General features: G+C 42.9%; 1 protein-coding gene across 3 annotated transcripts in view; it reads right to left on the bottom strand.

Annotated features, from left to right (window-relative positions):
- PRKCA (protein kinase C alpha) overlaps window positions 1-11,498 on the bottom strand; it is a 153,805-nt gene extending 142,307 nt beyond the window's left edge. Inside the window, exons 1-2 of one of the 3 annotated variants that reach the window (XM_032128886.1) lie at window positions 11,250-11,498; window positions 7,915-7,946 (exon numbers count right to left, since the gene is read on the bottom strand). In XM_032128886.1, the coding sequence (XP_031984777.1) occupies window positions 7,915-7,946; window positions 11,250-11,422 (205 nt within the window). In that variant the 5' untranslated portion in view covers window positions 11,423-11,498. The remainder of the gene's footprint in view (window positions 1-7,914; window positions 7,947-11,249) is intronic. The other 2 variants (XM_032128884.1, XM_032128885.1) reach the window with 2 other exon arrangements.
- Between the last annotated feature and the right edge of the window lie 9,424 nt (window positions 11,499-20,922).

Below are 20,922 nucleotides of genomic sequence, written 5' to 3'. Positions count from 1 at the left end.
AATCAAATTCTAATTAAGAAACCAGAATAAACAACACCGAAATGCACAGAAAGTTACATATGCATATGTTTGGCTGCCTGACTTAGAAGGTAAGAGTTATGAATCACATTTGTGGAAGGCATTATTCATAAATAGCTGCAATTGAAAAATTAACAGCTGATAACCAGCTCCAAGCATTCCCAGCCTCTGCAAGCCTTCAACAGGCACTGCTGGAAACAGTTAGAATTAAAATGTTCAGCATCTACAAGAATTTAAAAACACTTAAAGGGTAGTTCCTGTTATTAATTATACACAAGAGAGTCCTTCTCTCTTAGACTTTCATGCTTTCTACTGCAAATGTAAAAGCTGAGGAACTGCACCTAAAGTATTTATTAAATAACTTATTATTTTTACCTCTCACCCTAAAGAGAAACAACCCACAAAAGCAAACATAAAAGAAATAATTATTGATGCATCCCAATAGGGAAATCTGTTTTCTTCATCTTTCTGCAACTTTCTTTCCAACACTCCAATAAATTCTGCTCACAGCATCCGCAAAAATTTTGTATCAAATGAGCACCATATGTGGCTATGTAACAGCAGCTGATGTGCAGGATTACACCAAGGCAGAAGGAAAAATAAAGAACATGCCAAACTTTATCTTGCCCATCCTCAAAATGATTTATCTGTCAACTTGGGATAAGCTATTACTCCCACATTTTCAATTAGAAGCTGAAGAGCTTCACAGAATTACACCCAGGGCACCGGAACAGTCAGTGTCTCTACTGGAACACAGGGCTGGGATATCTGACCAATCCAAGTAAACAAAACAAAACAAAACTTCACATGTTAGAAGTGGGAGAAGGGTGAAGATGACTTTGCTCTTAAAATGTAATACAAGAAAAAATGTTTGCTGCAAGATAAGATTTAATGTTGGAGTTTTGATGAGCGCAGTATCACCAAGGAAATTTTCTAGAAAAACAGGCGTACAGTGGTATATTTATTTATTTTACTGCCATGTTCAGTGTTGAATGAATTATATATTTAATTGTATATTGAGCATCAAGGATCACAGACTCATTTAAGCTGGAAAAGCCCTGCAAGATCATAGAACAGTTTGGGTTGGAAGGGACCTTAAAGCTCATCCAGTGCCATGCCCTGCCATGGGCAGGGACACCTTCCACTGTCCCAGGCTGCTCCAAGCCCTGTGCAGCCTGGCCTTGGACACTGCCAGGGATGCAGGGGCAGCCTCAGCTTCTCTGGGAATTCCATTCCAGGGCCTCATCACCCTTTTAGTAAAGAATTTCTTCTCAATATCTAATCTAAACCTGCCCTCCTTCAGGCTTATCACTACACACCCTGGTGATCATCGAGTCCACCCTTAACCCTGCCAATGCCACTACTAAACCATGTCCCCAAGTGCAACATCCACGTCTTTAAATCCCTGCAGGAATGGTGACTCACCCCGATCTATTCAATGTATTGACCTTCTGTGAATGCACGTGGTTGTAGTAACAAAGACTCCTCACCAACACAAACAGAGGCACCTTCTCTGTCCTGCTGTTCCTTCTACGCAGCTACGATGCTCAGGGACAACATGTCCCCTTCCCAGCACACAAGGCAATGGCTGAAGGCAGAACCTACATGTCTGCAGTGTCAGGTAATGCTCCAACAGGAACACACGTGTAGAGGAAAGAGCTCTGAACTAAGCTCCCAGTTTCAGGGCTTTTATGTCTGATGAGCTGCAGTGGGATCCAGGAACCAAAACCCTCTAGCACCTGCTCTGTAGCACCCAAAGGAAAACCACTTTTCATGCTCCAAGACCACCCAGCAACACAGACAAAGCTGGGATGACTGCGATACACATTTCCAAAGGGCTCTGAGCCAGCACTGATGTATCTGCACTCATTAAGACTCAGGAGTTTCACCCATCACTGCTGTTCTCAGGAAAAACTCGGAGCATGGACAATTTTTCAAAGATATCTCAGAGTTCACCTGTGGAAATGGGAACAGAATCTCAACTTTCACAGGCATCAGCAATTAACAGCACCATATTTCCTCATAAAATGGGTCAGACGTTGCAAAAGTAAGGACAGCTAAAAGAGGGGAAGAACAATAAATGGAAGCTGACAAGACAAATGAACAACAAGCATCTTATCTCCAAATTATCTGCAGATCAGTAAAATTACTGCCCTTTGAGAAGTGGTCACAGATGCACAGTCCACAGATCAGGCTGAGGGCAAAAGGCCAATGGAAAGGACAAAAGAGAGAGGAATCACGGAAACTGTGTGCAGATACAATTTCTGCTCCCAGGCGCTGTTTATTATTTTGTTTGGGTTGTGATTTTTGGGGAGTGCGTAACTATTTGGGTTTTGCTCCGGGGGATTCCATTTTGGAACAGATATCTCCAAGTTATGCACATGAAAATACATTAGCGAGGCAGCTGCTGTAAGTGTATTTTTACTGAGTTCCCATTTCAGAAGATTTCATGCTGACTTTTAAGCTACATCACAGCTTTCCACGGAATTAATTTCCCAATCTCAGGCTTACAGCAACATTAGTTAATGTAAACTGTAGCACATGACAAATAACACAAAGAGCACAAAGGAAAACACCCACATTGTTCAAGCCCTGGTCTGTAATACCCCATCTCACCACAAAAACAAAAATGATACAAGAGAAGCAGTTCTGGCATAGAAAGGGGAACTTGCTTTGTGTCTTGTCCACCCTTCGGCAAAAACATTTCCACGTAAGGAAGACAAATTATTTTTATGAGAAGCAACACAGCAATGCAATAGGTTTTTCTTTCTTAGGTTACAAAGGAAAGTGAAGATTGTAAAAGGAAGAAACTGTAGGGGAAACACAGCCATCAGGATGGAAAACGAAGAACTAAGCCTTGATCCGCACACAAAGAAAAGAACAAATGATGCTGCTTCCACTATAAATACGTTATATCACTACTGAGGATTGAGGTAAACTCTGTCAGCCAGGTTGGAGGTGGTCATTTTCATTGGTTTGAATCTTCCGATCATAGAGCATTAAAAATTAGTTTCTCAACCACATCACTACAGAGACCTTTAATACAACATTTTTAATGAAAATACATGATTTAAAAATGAGGTGGCATCAGGCGGTTCTTTGGTCTTTTTCTTGTAGAAGGGAGGTCAAGAACCATCAGATAAAAGATAAACAATGTAGAGGAAATGAAGTGCTGGTTTGATGTGCCAATATTACAAGATTTGAACATTAAAAACTAATAAAATGCCCCCATTTCCCTTTTTAGTGAAGGAATTGCTGTAGATGTCTGCCAAGTCCAGACCCGGCATGGCACGAGCTGTTCCAAAAAGCTTAGGACAACAGTGAAAGGTAAAATTCAACATTCAGAGAAAAATAATCTGCAAATAAATGGAGGGAAGACAGAAAAAACAGTGGAAAGAGCAATAGTTGCCCAGATTAGTGAAGCATAATGATCTGCCTTAATTGATTTCTCTGATTTTTATTTATGTAAATTAGAAAACAAACATGCAACTCTTCCTTAGCTCATTATTATCCTTAAGCCAAATGTATTTCACAGCTGAACTACAGCAGCATATTGCACTTCAGTAAAGCCTGCAGCAACCATGTAAAAAAGGGAAAACTTGCTGTTAATGACTAAGAATTTTGACCATTTAGGAGAGAATTAACAACAGGCCCTTAATCAGGAACATGAGCTGATCACATTCATATTACTGTAACTAAAAATATTTTTGCCCTGAGGAAACTTGATGAGCCTTCAGTGCTGAACTTAAAACAACCTCTAAACCTACATAAATACATGTTCTACAACGTTTGCTCTTCACATCTTAGTGAGCTCCTATTTGTTGCGCTCTGTTCACCAGAAAAATGCTTCTTACAAATCGAACAGAAAGAAACAAGTATAGGTTACACTCAGAGTGTAACAGTCTATCAAAAGAATGATGAAGCCAAAATTTAACTTAATTGCTTGGTTAATTTAAAGTCTGCTGTCTCAAAAGAGGAACTTTCATGCTGTGGCAGATTGAAAAAGGTTTAAATTATTCCATTTTTCACATTGCTCTTGCAGTATTTCCAGGTGCACATCAGAGGGAAGCTTTCAGTGCTACAGACAGCTTGCTGGGCTGCTTGACAATGTAAGAAAACAAAACAAAGCCATAACTCCCTGGAATAATCCTCCCATCGTGTTTGCACTGCCACAGAGACAATCAACAGCAAACAGCAAAAGCAAAACAGCAGAATGAGAGCTCCTGTTTCACAAGCACAATATTTAAAATACTTCATGTTTCTATAAATCAACAATAAACCACAAATATCAAACCGCAAAATGCGGTTTCACAGAATCCCAGAATCTTGAGGTTGGAAAAGACCTCCCAGACCATTGAGTCCAAACTGTGAGCAATCCCCACCTTGTCCCAGCCCAGACCACTCAGTGCCACATCCAGGCATTCCTTGGACACCTCCAGGGATGGAGACTCCAAACCTCCCTGGGCAGTCCCTTCCAGTGCCTGACCATCCTTTCTGTGAAGAAAGTCTTCCTGAATTCTATCCCTAGGAGAACATTAATCCATCTGAAGTCTTCCAAGTGCGTTTTCAAACTCACACATGACCAAAAAACCAGACATTTTCCACTGTTACTTTATGATCCCAAACCCCTTTCTCTAAAAAACTTATTTCCAATGATGCAACAGAATTCTGCTTCCTCTCCATGCAATAACACATCCCTGGTCCTGGCTGTAAACCCAAGCAGCCCTTCTGAGGATCTGTTTGCTGGAATATTCAGCAGCCACATTAAAATACACCCATCAAGAAAGAGAAACTACATCGGATGTGGACTGTCTCTTGCTGAACGTCTGTGTGGTAATAATGCAATTGTACTTGACCCTCTGCCACATGCAGAGCATTAAAACCACACCAAAATTTAATTTGCTGTCTTTTGCAAATTCATAAGGATCCCATAAAAATTAGGAGGTGGAAAAAAATTACCTTGCAAAATGTTTTAAGAAAATAAATTGAAATAATTCTCTTCAATTCCAAAGAGATCATTTAAATGCCTTTACCTAATGCTGAACTGAACACTACAGCAGAAACAGGCATCAAAATCTGAAAACAAAAGTGATGACATACAACTGAAAACATGTTCCAAGGCTCAAAGCAAGCCCAGTGAAAAAAAGGTATTAATGGTCCAAAATCAGATCATTTCACTATAGCACAGTTTCAATTCTAACAAAATCTATATTAAAATATTAAATTAAAATATTTCTTTTGAGGGCATATCTTAAAAATAAAACTAGGACTGTATTTTGTGTGACACTTTTTAAATGGAAGTTTTAAAAATATATGAAAACATACCACACTTGCTGCAATACTTAAAACTGCATAAAAACTAAGACCTGTTGTTTAATTAAAGAATTCTAATGCAAATATTCATAGGATTGTCGTTTTTATAGTAGAAACATCATCTGAGTGTGGTGTGACTGTTGTGGGCCTTTCCTCTTCCCTCTGATATCAAAGGCCGGAAGAATTTCAAACAACTTTGGAAATAACCAACCCTCCCCAGCTCTGAATTCTGCCTGACATCAAGTTTTTGCCTAGTGGGAGATTTTACAACACTGTTGAAAAGAGAATAGAAAAGACTTTTTATAATGGAAACACTGATGGACCAATGGAAAGAACTATGGTCATGCTAAGAGCTGTCACTGCAATATTCCTTCTTTCATGTCATACTGAAAATTCCATTTTATTCTCCATTTGGCATTCTTCTCTGTAAAAGTAGTCACTTCATTATAGAAATCTGGGTTTTTTTCTGCAGCCTACCTTCTAGTTTCACACTTTTCATTTTAATTCTTCATGTTCTCAGTAATTTTGATCAGTAATTTGTCTTTCCAGCTTTAGCTGGTGGCTTTTCAGACAGAAACATCAGAAAGCTGAACTGAAAAAAAATTGATTCAGCAGCTTAACTTCATCATGGAAGTTTTATTTTTCAAGAGTATTATCCCAAGAGTATGAACTCTGATTTTGAACACAATCAGGTTTAATAAATGATGGCTAAAAACCCCATTACTCAAACTTATTAGTGCACCACCAACAGCTTGATAAAAACCATGTAAAATTAGAACATTTCTTAGAGATTTTACCTAAGGACACAGACAAAACCACTGAATACAACAGTCTCCAAAGAGAAACTGTAGAATCTTGCTCTAATACAGACAAAAGTCAGGTTTGAACATATTTAGATTCATAAAAAGTATCACATCTGAAGCATTTAAAAATAAACAGAGCTGCTCTACTGTGTTTACTCTTGTTTGTGTCCATGAATGGTATCTGCAGGGGAAACAAGACTGAATTCAGAACTTCAGCTGGCTTTGTACAGATCAGTCCTCACCAGCAGAACTGTTCCTGGCTCATTGGAATTACAGTGGTGGAAGGAATTCCAGGCAGAGAATCCAAACCCCTGGAGATGAGCTGCCATGGCAGAGTGGATCTGTGGCCCAGATCCTGCTGAGACTGAGCCCCCAGCTCCCAGCTGGGAGCAGGGGAAAGTCAGCACTGTGCAAGCTGCAAAAGCTAAGCTGGATAACTGCACCATTTAAATGCAGCCCCAATTATTTTCTGTACACCAACAGAAATCTGTAATGAACCTTTAAACAATTCCTGAGCTGGGAACTACTGAGCTGTCCTGAACGGGATTGAGGAAATGCCATCCCACTACCAACTGAGCACTACACACTCATCTACAGCACTGCTTTGGGTGCGATGGGGGGCAAGAAACTCGAGGATATCTACAAAATTTAATATTAATGTTTTGGGGCACCAAGGAAAAGTCATGGATGTCTGCTTACCTCCATCAGGAAATGCTGTGTGTGTCTGCAAGGCTCTACTTGCAGAACGAAAACTTATTTATTGCAAATCTTTAAAAGGCAGTCTTTGACATCCACTTTCTCAAAGGTGTAATTTCAAGAAGCATCAGCTCACATCAACTTTCATGAAAATACCACAGAATCCATAATTTCATTGACTGCTAAGTAAAAGCAACATTCAGGATAGTCAAATGTGCTCTAAGGCAAGAGCAAATGTCCATTAGAAATGTCATGAAAGAAACAAGGAAAAGGCCAACTAATGAGTACACAATGTGCAGCTGCAGAAGTGACAGGGAGAAGATGGAAAAGAGAAAGGGACAATAGAAAGGCTCATCGTAATTAAGCAAACATATGACAAAGAAAAAAAACCTGCACTAGTTGGGTGTGGTTATTTCATGATTAAAGGCTAAATAACGGTAAGAATCTGACAGAAATACAGGCTGTGTGAGAATACAGCATTTACAGTTATCTTACACTACAGCAGCTTTCAATTTCTCAGGGTTAGCAGATTTTATTAAATCAGTGATTTTATACAGGTGGATTTTTTTTTTCTGTAATTCAGTATTACATAAGACAGAATTGTCCTGTCCTAATACAGAGTTAAAGCCAAAGGTCCTCCCGAACACGCATTGTATGAAAATGAAAACCAGGGACTTTGGGTTATGAAAAGAAGCCATATGACTAAAAAGTGAATCCATTTTCCAAAACGCCCACACAGACAAGAGCTTCTGATGAGAAAAATGATCTCTGCAAAGCTAAATTGCACAGATTATTTCCATGAAAAGTCAGAATCATGCAGATTATACAACATTTACCGCGCTGAGATTTAAAAAAGTAATCCACCAACTTTTTATATTATTACAGTATGAATAATTACTTGATTGTTCAATATAAATATCAATAATTATTTAATTGGATAATTGTCTTCTTTTAGAATTTACACAGGCAGTGATGCTTGCTTGGTTTTTTCAGGATTGTTTCTCTCTTGCTGCTGGCAAGTTTTGGGTACCTTCAGAACGAGGTGCAACCACCTGTGTGTGCCAGCAAAGCAGTTGTGGCCTACCTTGGCACTGGAATCCTTGCTTCCCAAATCCCCTGCAGAAAGAAGAAAAAGACTGCCTTAGTATATTTAGCTGTAATTTCTACTCAATGATCTCTAAAAACATAAAAATAGCTTCATATTAAATTACTTCAGGTTTTGCTACGACAGCAACAGATTTTCAAATACACAACACAGACCAGCCCACCCATTTCAAAGCAGAGAACAATAGCTGTCACCAGCTCTGTAATTTCAGCTTCTGGCAACAATTTTTTTATTATTATTATTTTACAAGCTATTTTGGATCTACAATTATCATCATCTGTGATTACTGCATAATATTTCAACTCGTTTAATGCCACATGTATATTTAACAGCCACGTAAAATATTCCAAGTTCCAGCAAAGGCACATAAAACAAACTAGACTTGGGTTTTCATCCAAATTTTAGGATTACAAGCCGGTGTTATGAGCCTCAGCTAGAGTCCAGCCGTTTGCTGTGTGGAAAGCAGGCAGGTTAAAGGTTTTGCTTGTTTCAATATAAGTGAGAAGACAGGCCCATGATTTTCATACTGATTATTCTCCAGCTTCCTTGCTCCATTTCCATAACAAAATACAAATGTGTGTGTAACACTTCTGCAATGAATACAGTGACAGTGGTATCCAGAGATCCAACGCATTTTATACCTCTGGCAAACTGCACTGCTGTGGATTTATTCGTTTATCTTTAAGCATTTACCATTTTCTTCCCACAAAAATAACTGTTTTGAGTATCCTGCCTATAAACATTTCTCTGCCTTTTCCCCCTTCTTTGCAGCCTGTTTTTCATCTGGAGAGCTGGAGCCGCTCACACTCAAACCCAAACAGACAAAAGCCGTGAGCTGGAGAAGCTGTGTGCAATTAACAACACGTGGTTTAATTATCAACTTTATGGAAATGATTTCTTAAAAAAAAACCAAACCAACAACAATTTCTCCCCTTTATTTAATTATTTATGGAAGAGACAAAACCTTCAGTGCACTCTTACTTCAGGTGGAAGCTGAAATGACACAGCTTAGAGAATTTCTGTACATTTGTGTGCACAAGTCACTACTTGTTGTTGCTCTAAGAAAACCTAAACTAGGAAAACCAGGAGAAAAATCAAATTATTTGTTTTCTTGGCAGCACACGTGCCTATATTGTCACTCTGATGCTGTTCTCACTCATCTTCACAAAACTCAAAAGCTGGAAGTGTGGAAATGCAATCATAGGAAAGCTGATGGCGGGACTAAGAACATGAAACAGACTTTAGATAATTGTGGTCCTTTGAAATAGACTTATTTGCAGACCTTCCTTTTTTATCTACTCCAGAAGCAGGGCTGTTCCTCAGTGTCTGAGCTGAATCCCTGCAGAGCTGCAGCCCATTCCACTCCCCAAGCAGTTACAATGTAATTTTTAAGTAAAAAGTCTTAAAAAAATATTGACACTCCAGAAACAGAGTGGAAAGTTGCTGAAGAGGATAACACAGCACTAAACTATTTTGGTAAATATTAGCTGATGAAATGTAATCTGAGGAAAGAATCTATTTGTGTAGCTCACTGAAAGGTTGTGTTTACTATTCTTTATACCTCCAAACATACATTGATTGACACAAGTCATTTTGGAAACAGACGAAGCCCTTTCAGTGGTGCGCGATGGTTGTCTGAGACCAGTCCATCTCCAAATTGGAAAATGAAACAAATTTTCAAGTTGTCAGATGCTCTTCTAAGGAATGTGAAGAGCTTCCTCAGGCTCAGTAGGCAGGACAAGGCAAGAGCACAGTCACTCTTGCCACCTGTCAGGCACAGGATACCCTTTCACTTCCAAACCCATCCTGTCATTCGTGACAGAGCTCTGCTTTGTTTTATAACTGTGCTACTTAAGTGCACAAACACCGCTCGGCAATAACCCTGCAGCGGTTTTTCACACCTCTCAACTCATTCTGGTTTAGATTAACTTTGAAGCAGTTTCTGAAGGTCTCTCACTTTTACCATACCCAACTCCAATTTTTTTTTTTTTTTTTGCAACTAGGACAAAAGGAAAAAAAAGTTAAAAAGAAAAAGGAAAAAAAAGTCATAAAGTTGACTTGTTTCTCCTGCAGTCTACCATCTCAGCTTTTCTTCCTTACCCTGCAAATATATTTCAATCATTTTTGGCACAAGCACAGTCTTTGCTTCAGCATGCAAGCAGAGCAAAACTGACGGAAGAAGGAAAAGGTCCGTGTCCAGACACAAACACACATAAAAAGAGCAAGAAGCGTGCCACGGACACAAAGCCAGCTGCGTGCAGACCCATCTAGACTTTTCACAACTTTGGCCAAAATAAGTCACAGATCTCGTTTTCGGCAACCAGACCTGCAGCGCAAACTTGAGCAGCGGAGCAGGGCTGGAGCGAGGTGAAGGAGGGGAATCCCGAGCTGTTTGTGCTGCACGGTCCCTACAGGTACAGGACCCCCGAGGCTCTCACGGTTCTTGCCGAGCCCGGGCCGGGGCCGCCGCTCCTCGCACGGGGCGCGGAACAAGCGCAGAACGGCCCGGCCTGCGCGGAGCTGCCGCCCTGCCCCGCCAGGCACGAACTCATGGGTGTCTTTTTCCCTACCAGCTTAGCAATGCGGGTGTTGGTAGGGAGTTTTCCTGCCCTCTCAAGCAGGAACCCTTCTCTCACAAAAACCACTCCTCCCTTTCCTCGGCGCGGACCGGAGCAGCGGTGTCACGGTGCCTTCCCGGCCTCACTGCCCGCCCTCGGGCAGCAGGAGGGAACAGGGCAGGCACTGACCAGGAGCTGAGGCTAGGTGACCCAAGTTCTGCCACCCAGCAACGCCCCAGTCTGACACGGGCACCCTCCGTCCCAGCACGGCTGTGCCTGGCTGAGCCCCCCCGCCCGGCTCCGCCGAGCAGAACCGGGGACAAGGGGTGAGAAACACAGCTCTGGACCGTTTGGGAAGCGATGGCCCCAGCGCGGGTCTCCAGACCCTGCTGGGCTCTGCGACCGAGCGCCGGCAAGTTAGGAGACTCCCCCGCCCCGAAAGCGGGGTGCGCACAGCCCCGGGCCGGGGCCCCCCGAGCAGCGTCAGCCGCACACAGCCCACCGGGAGAGGGATGCGACAGCGCCAGGGCAGCGAGGGGACAAGGGGGGTCACCCACACCGGGGTCACCTGCCCGGCCCCGGGGGGAGCGGCGGCACTGGGAACCGTCTGCCCGGGGGCGCGGCGGGTGGGCAGGGAAGAGAAGGGAGGGCAGGGCGGCTCACCGGAGCCGGGCACAGCGCCGGGGCTGCCCGGGGTGGGGAATCCCCCACGGCAGAGCGGGCCCGGGCGGCGGCGGGCGCGAGGGGGGGTCTCACCAGATGAAGTCGGTGCAATGGCTGCAGAAGGTGGGCTGCTTGAAGAAGCGCGCGATGAATTTGTGCTCCTTCACCTCGTGCACGTTCTTCTGCCTCAGGGCGCCCTTGCGAGCGAAGCGCCGCGCCGCCTCCGGGTCGGCGCCGGGCTCGGAGCCCGGGAACACGTCGGCCATAGCGCCTCCTCCCCACCCCCCGCCGCTCCGGGAGTCACCGCCCCGACGTCCGCCCCGTCCGGCGGCCGCCGAGCCTCTGGCAACGGCGGCGCTGGGCGCTGCCTCCCGCTCCCAGCCTGACGTCGGAGCGGAGGAGGATCCCAAGCCCTCTCGCCGGCTGCTCCGCCCGCGGCTGAGCGAGCGAGCCCCCGGCCGGGGCGGGGCGGGCGCGGTGCCGCCCCCGCCGGGGAGCGCCGGGGGGGAACGAGGAGGGCGGCAGCACCTGCTGGCCCTCGTCAGCTCCCGCACCGGGGAGCTCTTTTACACGCACACCGGCTGCTCTCACACACACCAGATCTCCCCGCACACCCCGCTTCTCTCACTCACGCATACCAGCTCCCCCCAAAACGCACCGGTTCCACTCACGCACACACCGGTTCCCCATCTCTCTCACATTCACCTACAGAGGCTTCCCTCACACACACACACACACACACACACACACACAAAAGCTTCCCTCAACTCTCACGCACACGCTCAGAGGTTCCCTTAAAACACACACACAGAATCTCCCCTATCACTTTCTCTCTCTCTCTCCCACACACACTCACACGCAGAGGTTCCCTTATCACACACAGACAGAAGATCCCCTCGCACATACACACACAAAGAAGGCCCCTCTCTCACTTTCACACACACAGAGGTTCCCCTCACACCCCCTGCACACAGACCGGCTCCTCTCACTCCCCCCCCCCAGCTCTCTCCATGCACACGCAGACTCAGCAGCCCCTTCTCTCTCTCCCTCACACACGGCAGCTGCCTCCCTCCACGCACTCGCACACACCCCGGGCAGATCACAGACAGTGTTTCCCCAGTGTCAGCCATGGAAACCCACACCTTCCCTCTCCGCCAGGTCCCGGCACCCCGGTCCGGCAGCAACAGGACGGTGACCTCCATCCCTGCTTCCATCACTGCCTCCCTTCACCCGCATGAGCACAGCTGCCACACCGTGCCCAAGGCATAGCCACCACCGTGTCACAGAGCACGGGGAACCTGCACCCCGCTGCTCTCGGCGGCCTTTGTCACACGCGCTTCCTGCAGCTACCCCGAGAATCGTTATTCCTCCACCACAACAAACACAGTGCAGCCATGTGCTCTCCTCCACACACCTTTCCCCTTCCTGCCACTCACAAACGCAGCCACAGATGTGTGAGCGCTGGCAGAGGCCACACTGAACCGTGCATCACACAGTATCACAGGATGTCCTGTCCCCTGTACTGTGCCATGTATCTTTACGTATCAATGTAAACATCCTTAAATATTTCTTATTTCAATACAAATATCCTCAACAAAAAGTGTAGGAGACATTCACCAAGTCTCTTTCACTAATTAGGGCATTCAGCACATACACAACAGACTTTTACCTTGGTTTTATGTCATCAATGCCATCAAGTATTCCATAAAATAATAGACCTGTTCATCTTCATTTACTCACATAACACACAAAATGTTCCCAAGCCCCTGGATACAGAAACATCTGCCCATGGCATCCTCTCATATTAATACACTCAGAAAAATAGCACATAAATAATGACTATGCTAATATAAAACCACAATATATACATTAAATACAGAAACACAGGATTAATCATATTGTTTTTAATAAATGTTATTCCTGTGGTTACAAATTTACACATATGGGAAATAAGCGCATATTGAAAGTTCTACCCCAACATATCTACGCACTTGTCTGTCTGTGTAAGCATGTGTAATATGTTTCATCTCTCAAGAATGAAAGCCGGCTAATTAACTCGAATTAAGTCTTATTTGCTGATGGGAAAAGTGCACATGGACACTTAGCACAGAACAGAAATAACTTGCTACATCCTATTTTACTCTTAATTTAAAGAGTAATCTCAGTTTCTGGGTGCAACCTGGCAGAACTGGAATGTCCGTGGCATTTCACCAAATAACCAATGACACAGATAGCCCTGCTTTTCTCTAAACTTAGAGAATCACACCAGATGCCCTAGAAATTGTTGCCATATGCCCTTGCTTCATGGATTTTATTTTGTGAGCAACTACTTCCAAATTTGATTTGAAATCCAGTGAAATATAAAGATTTTTAATTTGGTCCCCACCTATTCTGCACATGTTTCAAATCTCTTCTTTTTCTTTAAGGGAATAGATTTTTCTTGCCTTAATCAACTTATGCCAAAACATGAGGAGCACCAAGAAACATTTTGTACTCTCATTAAGGGTTCTGTCAAGAAGCGTGAAACATGTTTATTTCCATTCCTTTTGTGCTGTATCACAAACACAGCCACCAGAACTGGAGAATCTGAAATGGACACAACTCGAATTACATCAGGTTTGGGGCAATCTGCATATTTTGCTGTTCCTTAAAATCTCACAGACCTGCTGAGTCATTTTGGATTCCAGTTTCTTTCCTGCCAGTGACTCTGAACCAGCTTCATTCACTGAAACACTGGCGAGTGCCCCAGGCTCATGTCAGGCCCCAGGGAAGAGCCAAATGACACCACTCACCACACTACAGGATCGCATTAGGATTGTTTTACTCTCTCTCTCTCTGTAAAGCAACTATTTAACATCAAACCTAGGAATTATTTGTACATTGTGACTAGATACCCTAGGCAAAGAAAAGCTCTATTATGTGTGCCCAGACAACCGGGTAAACCCTTATAGCACAACTGTATTTAACATACAACTGCTTTTACTGCCGTAGGTTGGATACACAGCACTTATGCAGTGCTTTTATTATATTTACCTTCAATATCAGGCTTTGTCACCATGCCCAGGACACTCTTACAGTGATACCATAGGGGAATGGTGTGTTCCAGTCCCAGACACCTTTGGGATGTGCTGTTGTAACACCAGCTCCTCTTGTTGGGAGGTTTTTAATTGCCTGAATGCTCATTTTTCCTACTCTGCACTCAGGTCCTATGGGTGATACAGGAACTCATCCCTCCTCTGCAGTAACAAGAAGAAAGACGTCTGCCACCTCTTCCTGAGTGCACACATTCCCCCAGCAGCCCATGACTTGCTCTTCTGCTGAGGGAAGTGTTTGCAATTTGTGTCTGGTTTAGGCCATCTGGACGAGGAGTCAGCATTTTCACTGTTTGTGTTCAGGCATATACATGGTTATTGAATCAGAGCACCAGCTTTTCCAATCTCCTGGCCAGCAGCTTCAGAACTCCTGACTCCAAATTGCCATTTACAGGGTCTTCTCATAGCAAATTTACTGCTGTGTGACTATTTGGATAATATCCTAGAGAGTGTCCCTGATAGAAGTTCCCATTGGATGACTTAGGAGGTTTTTTTCTCTAAAGAATTTGTTTATTGCTGTAACAAGCACAACTTCTTAAGTCCTTTCTTTATTTTCATCAATACCACCCTTGGTCTGTAAGTGCATCTGGGTTCATTTTGGAACAGGTTTCTCATGAAATGTCTTTGTTTTTACTCATCTGCTGGAACAGCAAACAACTGCCTGCATCACTTTTTAATAAAAAAGCAGTTTAAAAAAGGTCTCTTTCCTAAAGAAAACATGCATGTGTCTCTGTTCTGCCTTGGATCCATTCAAAGAGAGCCAAGGAGAACACCTTCATCAACTGCTTTGGCAATTGCAACTGTTTTATTATTTCCTGCTTCTGAGAAATGCTCAACGAACAGGAATCACTTCCTGCTGGACGCCTACAAGGAAGTTCACAAGCTAATTCCTCCTCACATTTCAAAGCAAATCACAACTGCTTCCCTCTCTAGAGAGTCAGGAGGACAAGTGCCTGTTTTCCAAAGCCCTTTTTGGAAGGATGATTTAATCATTGCCACACAGCTGCCTAAAACTTATTTGCTTCACCCAATCTCATCTTCCAAAGGAATTTCCACAGAGCTAGCTCATGAGACATCTCTACCAGCAACTATTGGGGGATAATTACTTGCCATAATTAGGTCAAAACCAGTTACCAGTTTCCACTATTTCATGGACTTCACAGTGTAACCTAAGAAGCCAGGTTTTCCTAATTTATTTTTTCCATGCAATATAAACTTGGTTTCTCTCTTTGTCTGAAATCACCCATCGAGTTCAGTGTTGAAGTTCCCTTTCTTAAGGTTTGACCAGTCTTGTGGTTTTCCAGATCCTACTACAAATCCATTCACAAAGAAAAGCCTGTTTATTGTTCTTCCCCCGCCTTGGCAACAATATACCTTAAACGTTTCCCAAAAATAGAAAAAGGTAGGATGTGGGAGCATAAATAGGTTTCCTGAAAAAATTATGTGGAAAAGAAAAATGGTATATTATAATAATTAATAATTTCCCAGGGATGAAATTGCAGTCCATCGATACGTCCTAATCTGGAAAATCCTCCTTCCCATTGTGACAGATAAATGATGACATTATTTCAACTTGAGTTTCCTTGAAAGTCATGCAAAACCGATTCCTCATGCAGAAAGCTTGTGCATTATCCTCCCAGCAGCTCTCCATAGAACTGGAAATAAATGGCTGATCATATACAGAACATTGAATGTAAAGTAGTTTTTTTTTATATCAGTGTTCTCATCAGAATACTGAGTGACAACCCATTGCTTTATTTTCTCGTATCTCAGGAGTATGGGGAGCATGGTAAAATATCTCCTAGTTATGGAGCTGAATCAGAGCCTGATGCCGTTACACACTGAAAAGTGATGGGATCCTTTGGGACGTTTCCTGGATTTTGTCGCTTTCCAGACAGCACAAACAAAAATTTCTGCCTCAGTTGGAGTATTTGCTGTCATTGTTGTTTTGCTGATTTTGTCCTTTCCACCAGCTCCAGAAAAATTTTGAATATCTCTTCCAAAAAGGAATTCACATTCCTTTGAGTGTGTCAGAACAATTCTCTTGTGTAGGCAAACTTTCAGTCTTTGACTGTACACACAAAAAAGGCAGAAAGACTGAGACTTTGAAATACAAACAAAGCGCTCAAACCACGTGGAAAAAACAAACTGCTCTTGTACCAGCTAAACAAGCAAGCCTCTGTGATTCATTTAGAGAAACATGGGGCACAGGTTTGTAAGGAACAAAGTAGGTGGGTTTGGCCAGGGCCAGATGACCCCTGGAATTCCTTGCCGAGAAGAACCAAACACACAGGACCAGCGCTGGTGGAGGGTATGAGCTGGGGTGGGCCTGGGGGTGCAGTGGGCTGGCCTGGGACAGACAGAACTTGGATGCCACAGGCCAAACACAGAGCACAGCTGGCTCAGAAAGTTCCCTGAATGGAAAATGCTCAGAAAGTGAGAGATTCTTTGAAGGAAGTATCCTGCTTGCTTTCCTCACTTCTCCTCAGGTGAGCGCCCGCGGTCACTGTTAGAGACAAAGCACTGGGTGGGTTCGATGGGCCCCGCCTGAGCCACCACCCCCATCACCATGTCTAGGGCCTTCCTTTTCTTCTTTAATTTAAAAAAAAAACAAACCCATTTACTGTATCATTGCCAGCTGACAAAAATTACCCTCAAAAGCCTCTTTTTCCCCCAGTGTTTTTGCATTAAAGTGTAAGTTGTACCTGGAGTGTTTAAGTTTGCAGGTCAAGTCCCTCTGTAGGTACATCGAGAGGTGAGGCCTTGACAAGCAGAATATGTCACTGTCCTGAAACCTTCTCCTGACACTGTTGGAATCTCCAAAGGGCTTTTCTGATGTTAAACTGCTACGAAGAGTTTTGTACTGCTTTGTACTGCTCCATTGCTGGGAAACATCAGCTCTGGAATATCAGTCTGTGAAGCAGCAGAGAGCTCATGATAGAGCAGGACAACATCGCTTCTTAATGGTGGTTAACACAGGATCAGGAAATCCCAGAGTCACTGAGGTTGGAAAAGCCCTCCAAGACCATCAGGTCCAACCTGTGGCTGATCCTCACCTGTCACCTGCTCAGAGCACTGAGTGCCATGTACAGGCAATCCTTGGACACCTCCAGGCATGGGGACTCCACCACCACCCTTTGCAGCCCCCTCCAATTCCTAACCACCCTTTCCATGAAGAATTTTTTCCTGATATCCCTCCTGAACTTCTCCTGCTTGAGGCTGTGTTTTGTCTTCACTGGCACTGAAGTAAAAGTGAAATTTCCCACTATTTCAATGTGAGCAGAAAGGTGTGGGCTATTTTATTTACCATATTCCCACAAATCTTCAATTGAAAGGGATGATTATTTTGCAAGAGTAGAATTTTGCCTTGTGAAGATGAATTGTAAATAGTTATTATGTATATCATACCTCAACTCATTATTTCTGACAGCTCAATAACATTTATCAGAGACACAGGAAATAGTAACTTTCATGTTGCATTTTGTTTATTCCAGAGAACAAATGTGAGAGAAAACCAAAATTGTATCAGCTGGAATATCCAGGACATTCACTTCTTTTCCTGTGCCACCATTATATGATGACAAGTTGACACAGGGAAAGCAGAATGACATTTCCAATGGTAAGATTTCCAATTATACCACGTCCGTCTGTGCTCTGCACAAGTGTTTACACTCCTGGAAACACTAATAATTGAAATGACAAGAGTTTGGCTGGACAAACACAGCTTTAAAACATTTGTTTAATTTAGAGGGACTGAGAAGTGACAACACTGACGCACAAAACAAGCTAACATTAATTTCAAAAAAACATTTCCAAAGCCCAGAGTGGTGGTAACTGAAAAATGAAGTGTGGAAAACCTCTGTGCCACAGAGAATGCAGGTGAAGAAGGATTCTGTTTGTCAGCACTGAACATTCATTCAACTCCCCACTAGAACTTACATTAAAAAAAAAAAAAAAAGCAGAAACAGTCCTTTAACGACAGTGGAGACTATTTTTGGTCTTTTAATACAGTATTGTGGATTAAAGACTGGAAAGATTAGCAGCCTAATACATATCATAACAAGGGAACATCTCCTTAAGGTTGCCTGAAGTCAGTCTCATGCTGCCATTCAGGTTCACAAGCTACTGTGACCTCAGTAGCTCCAGAATTCCTACCTGGATGTAAATAAAATTATTATTTACAGGTTTCAACATGAATTGCATTTAAAGTAGTTTTCTTCCAGAAAATGTGATTTTAAAAGTCAAACATCTCACCTACAATGCTGCTAAGAGAAAAGAAGAACAACCCAGGGCATTCCAAATGAAAGTGCCACTGGATTTTATTCCGGGTGTGTCGTGCCTGAGAGACAAGAGCTGGGCAGCTTGGTTTAAAAAGGTTTTGAACAGTGGTTAAGCCAACCTGTACAGAGGAGTAATATTATTCAACTTGACTATAGCCATGGGGAAAAAAATGCCCTTCTCATTAATGACCACATAATTAGATGACATGAGGGAGAAAAAATGAGATTTTTTTTCCCCTGGAAATAATAATCAAAAAAGCAACAAAATATGCACTGAACATACTTGTGTTTTCTGTGCATTTTCAATTTCTGTAATAAATATTTTTCACTTTGTAAAGTGCTCATGATCTGTTCTTTCCAAAACATCTGGACGTCTTCTCCTTTCCAAACTTGAATTTATGAGAATGTCACTGATATCAGTCAATGCTGGAACGATTGCAATTTTATTTCATTCCTGTTGCCAATATGCTGGCAGCATCATTCTGTCTTCCTGGGCAACGAAAAAAATCTCTGTGTGCAATGAATAAAGGAAAAATGACCTCTGATATTTATTTTTCTTATTTTTACAGAAGATTACAAAATAAATGCCAAACTCCAAGAAGAGCCTGGCTTGCTTATGGTGCAGATTACACAACCAAAATCAGAACTTTTAGAGATACACACACATGTGGAGATTGTCAAAGCAGCTGAGTCAAAGATTTGCAGATTGTCAAAGCATTCTGGAAACCACAAGATAGAACTGCATCTTCCGAAGAAACCAACACACCAAAAACGTCCTTTAATAAAGTGAGCACTTTTAAAAGCATGGCCTTCATTTCGTTGTCCAAATAGGATTTGAGCCCTTCAGAAAATCTGATTCCAGTTATTGATACCGGCCCTTCCAAAATCTGCTTCCTCTTAGGAAAGCTTCCCTGGATTTATTGCTGCAGATTAGAGGCTGTCACAGAGGGAAATTAGTTTATTGAGATCTTCGTAATGGTCCCCACCACAAAAGAAGCATCCCTGTGGTACAGCACAAATCTGTTAACAGGATCCAGACACAGAATAATGTGGTGCCACGAGCATCACACACAGCCTCACCCCAGAGGTGGAGAAGCTTCTACAGCAGTACAGCATTTCTAGAAAAATTCCTTGCTTGAGACAAACCTGTGGCATTAGCTCTAAACTCATCCACTTATGTTTAAATATTCAAGGGCACTCTTAAATACCAGCTCGTAAAAGTCAATGGTCTTCCCTCCGGATCCAACATTTCGTGGAACTTTCAGTTCTGAGACTGCATTTTTAGATTTTTCAGACTTGTCAGTCAGCAGTAAAGTGAGGAATCCCCCCTTTGGAGTAACTTGCTAAGAATACAAGCATATATATAAACATATTTTAAAAAATGGAAATATATACAAATTAAATGAATAAAAAAATATATTTTCTATTATATGGTATATTATATAACATATATAATATGTGTTATATTTTATAATATATATAATGTATTATAAAAATATATTAAAAAAACCTTAGCCAACTATTAGTGCTGATTAATAAAGATCTGGGGAAAAAAATCCTGATCTTGTAATTCTGTTAATTGTACATAAACTGATTCAAATCACATATTAAAACATTGCTAAAATCCCATTTAAAAAGCCTCCAATAAAACCAATGACAAGACTTGGACTGGCGTGGGAAGGTTTTGGGCAAGACCATAAGGGAGATCAGTATCCACTTTTTGATTGCGCTGTACAGGAACTGAGTCACAAAGAAGGTAGATTTAATCATCCGGAACACTCTGGACTTGTGCCCAGAGAGAATTTCCCAGCTGATATCCGTGGTTAATACAGATCCCAGGATCTCTCTGGACTGGGGCTGTCAATTTACTGGGTGACACAAATGGAAGTCTCCAACAGGGCATCGATCCCAGACACATAGCCACCCTGTTCAGTGGAGGTTTTAACGTGGATGAATATCCCAAATGGCTTCTCCGTGGCTGATCCTCTTATCTGTCACTTGGGAAAACCACCGAGTGGCAGGAAATAAATCTGGTGGAAGCTGGGCTCTCTGATAGCGCCGCGGCACTGTGCCAGGGGAGGCTGGCGGGTTGGGAGAAATCCTCCATTCGCAGGGCCGGGGTCACGCCAGGGTGAGGCCTGGCCAGGATTCTCTGTTGGATCACAGGGTGGGAAAATGCTAAGGACAGTTTGATGTACTGAGTGTAAAGTGCTTTCCTGCAGCAGAGAGTGCTCCTTGGAGAACCTGCAGCAGATCCTGACCAGCTCTGACCTCTCTCCAGCTTGTAAACAAGATGACAACTGCAGGCAATACACACACACACAGATATCTAAAATAATAAAAAAAAAAGGTTAGACTCTGCTGTCACAGAAATTTGTGGAATTCAGCATAATA

The sequence above is a fragment of the Corvus moneduloides genome, chromosome 19 (genome assembly GCF_009650955.1).
Source record: "Corvus moneduloides isolate bCorMon1 chromosome 19, bCorMon1.pri, whole genome shotgun sequence".
Classification (NCBI taxonomy): Eukaryota; Metazoa; Chordata; class Aves; order Passeriformes; family Corvidae; genus Corvus; species Corvus moneduloides.
Note: the sequence above shows the minus strand (reverse complement) of the source record. Positions and strands in the feature narration are given on the sequence as shown.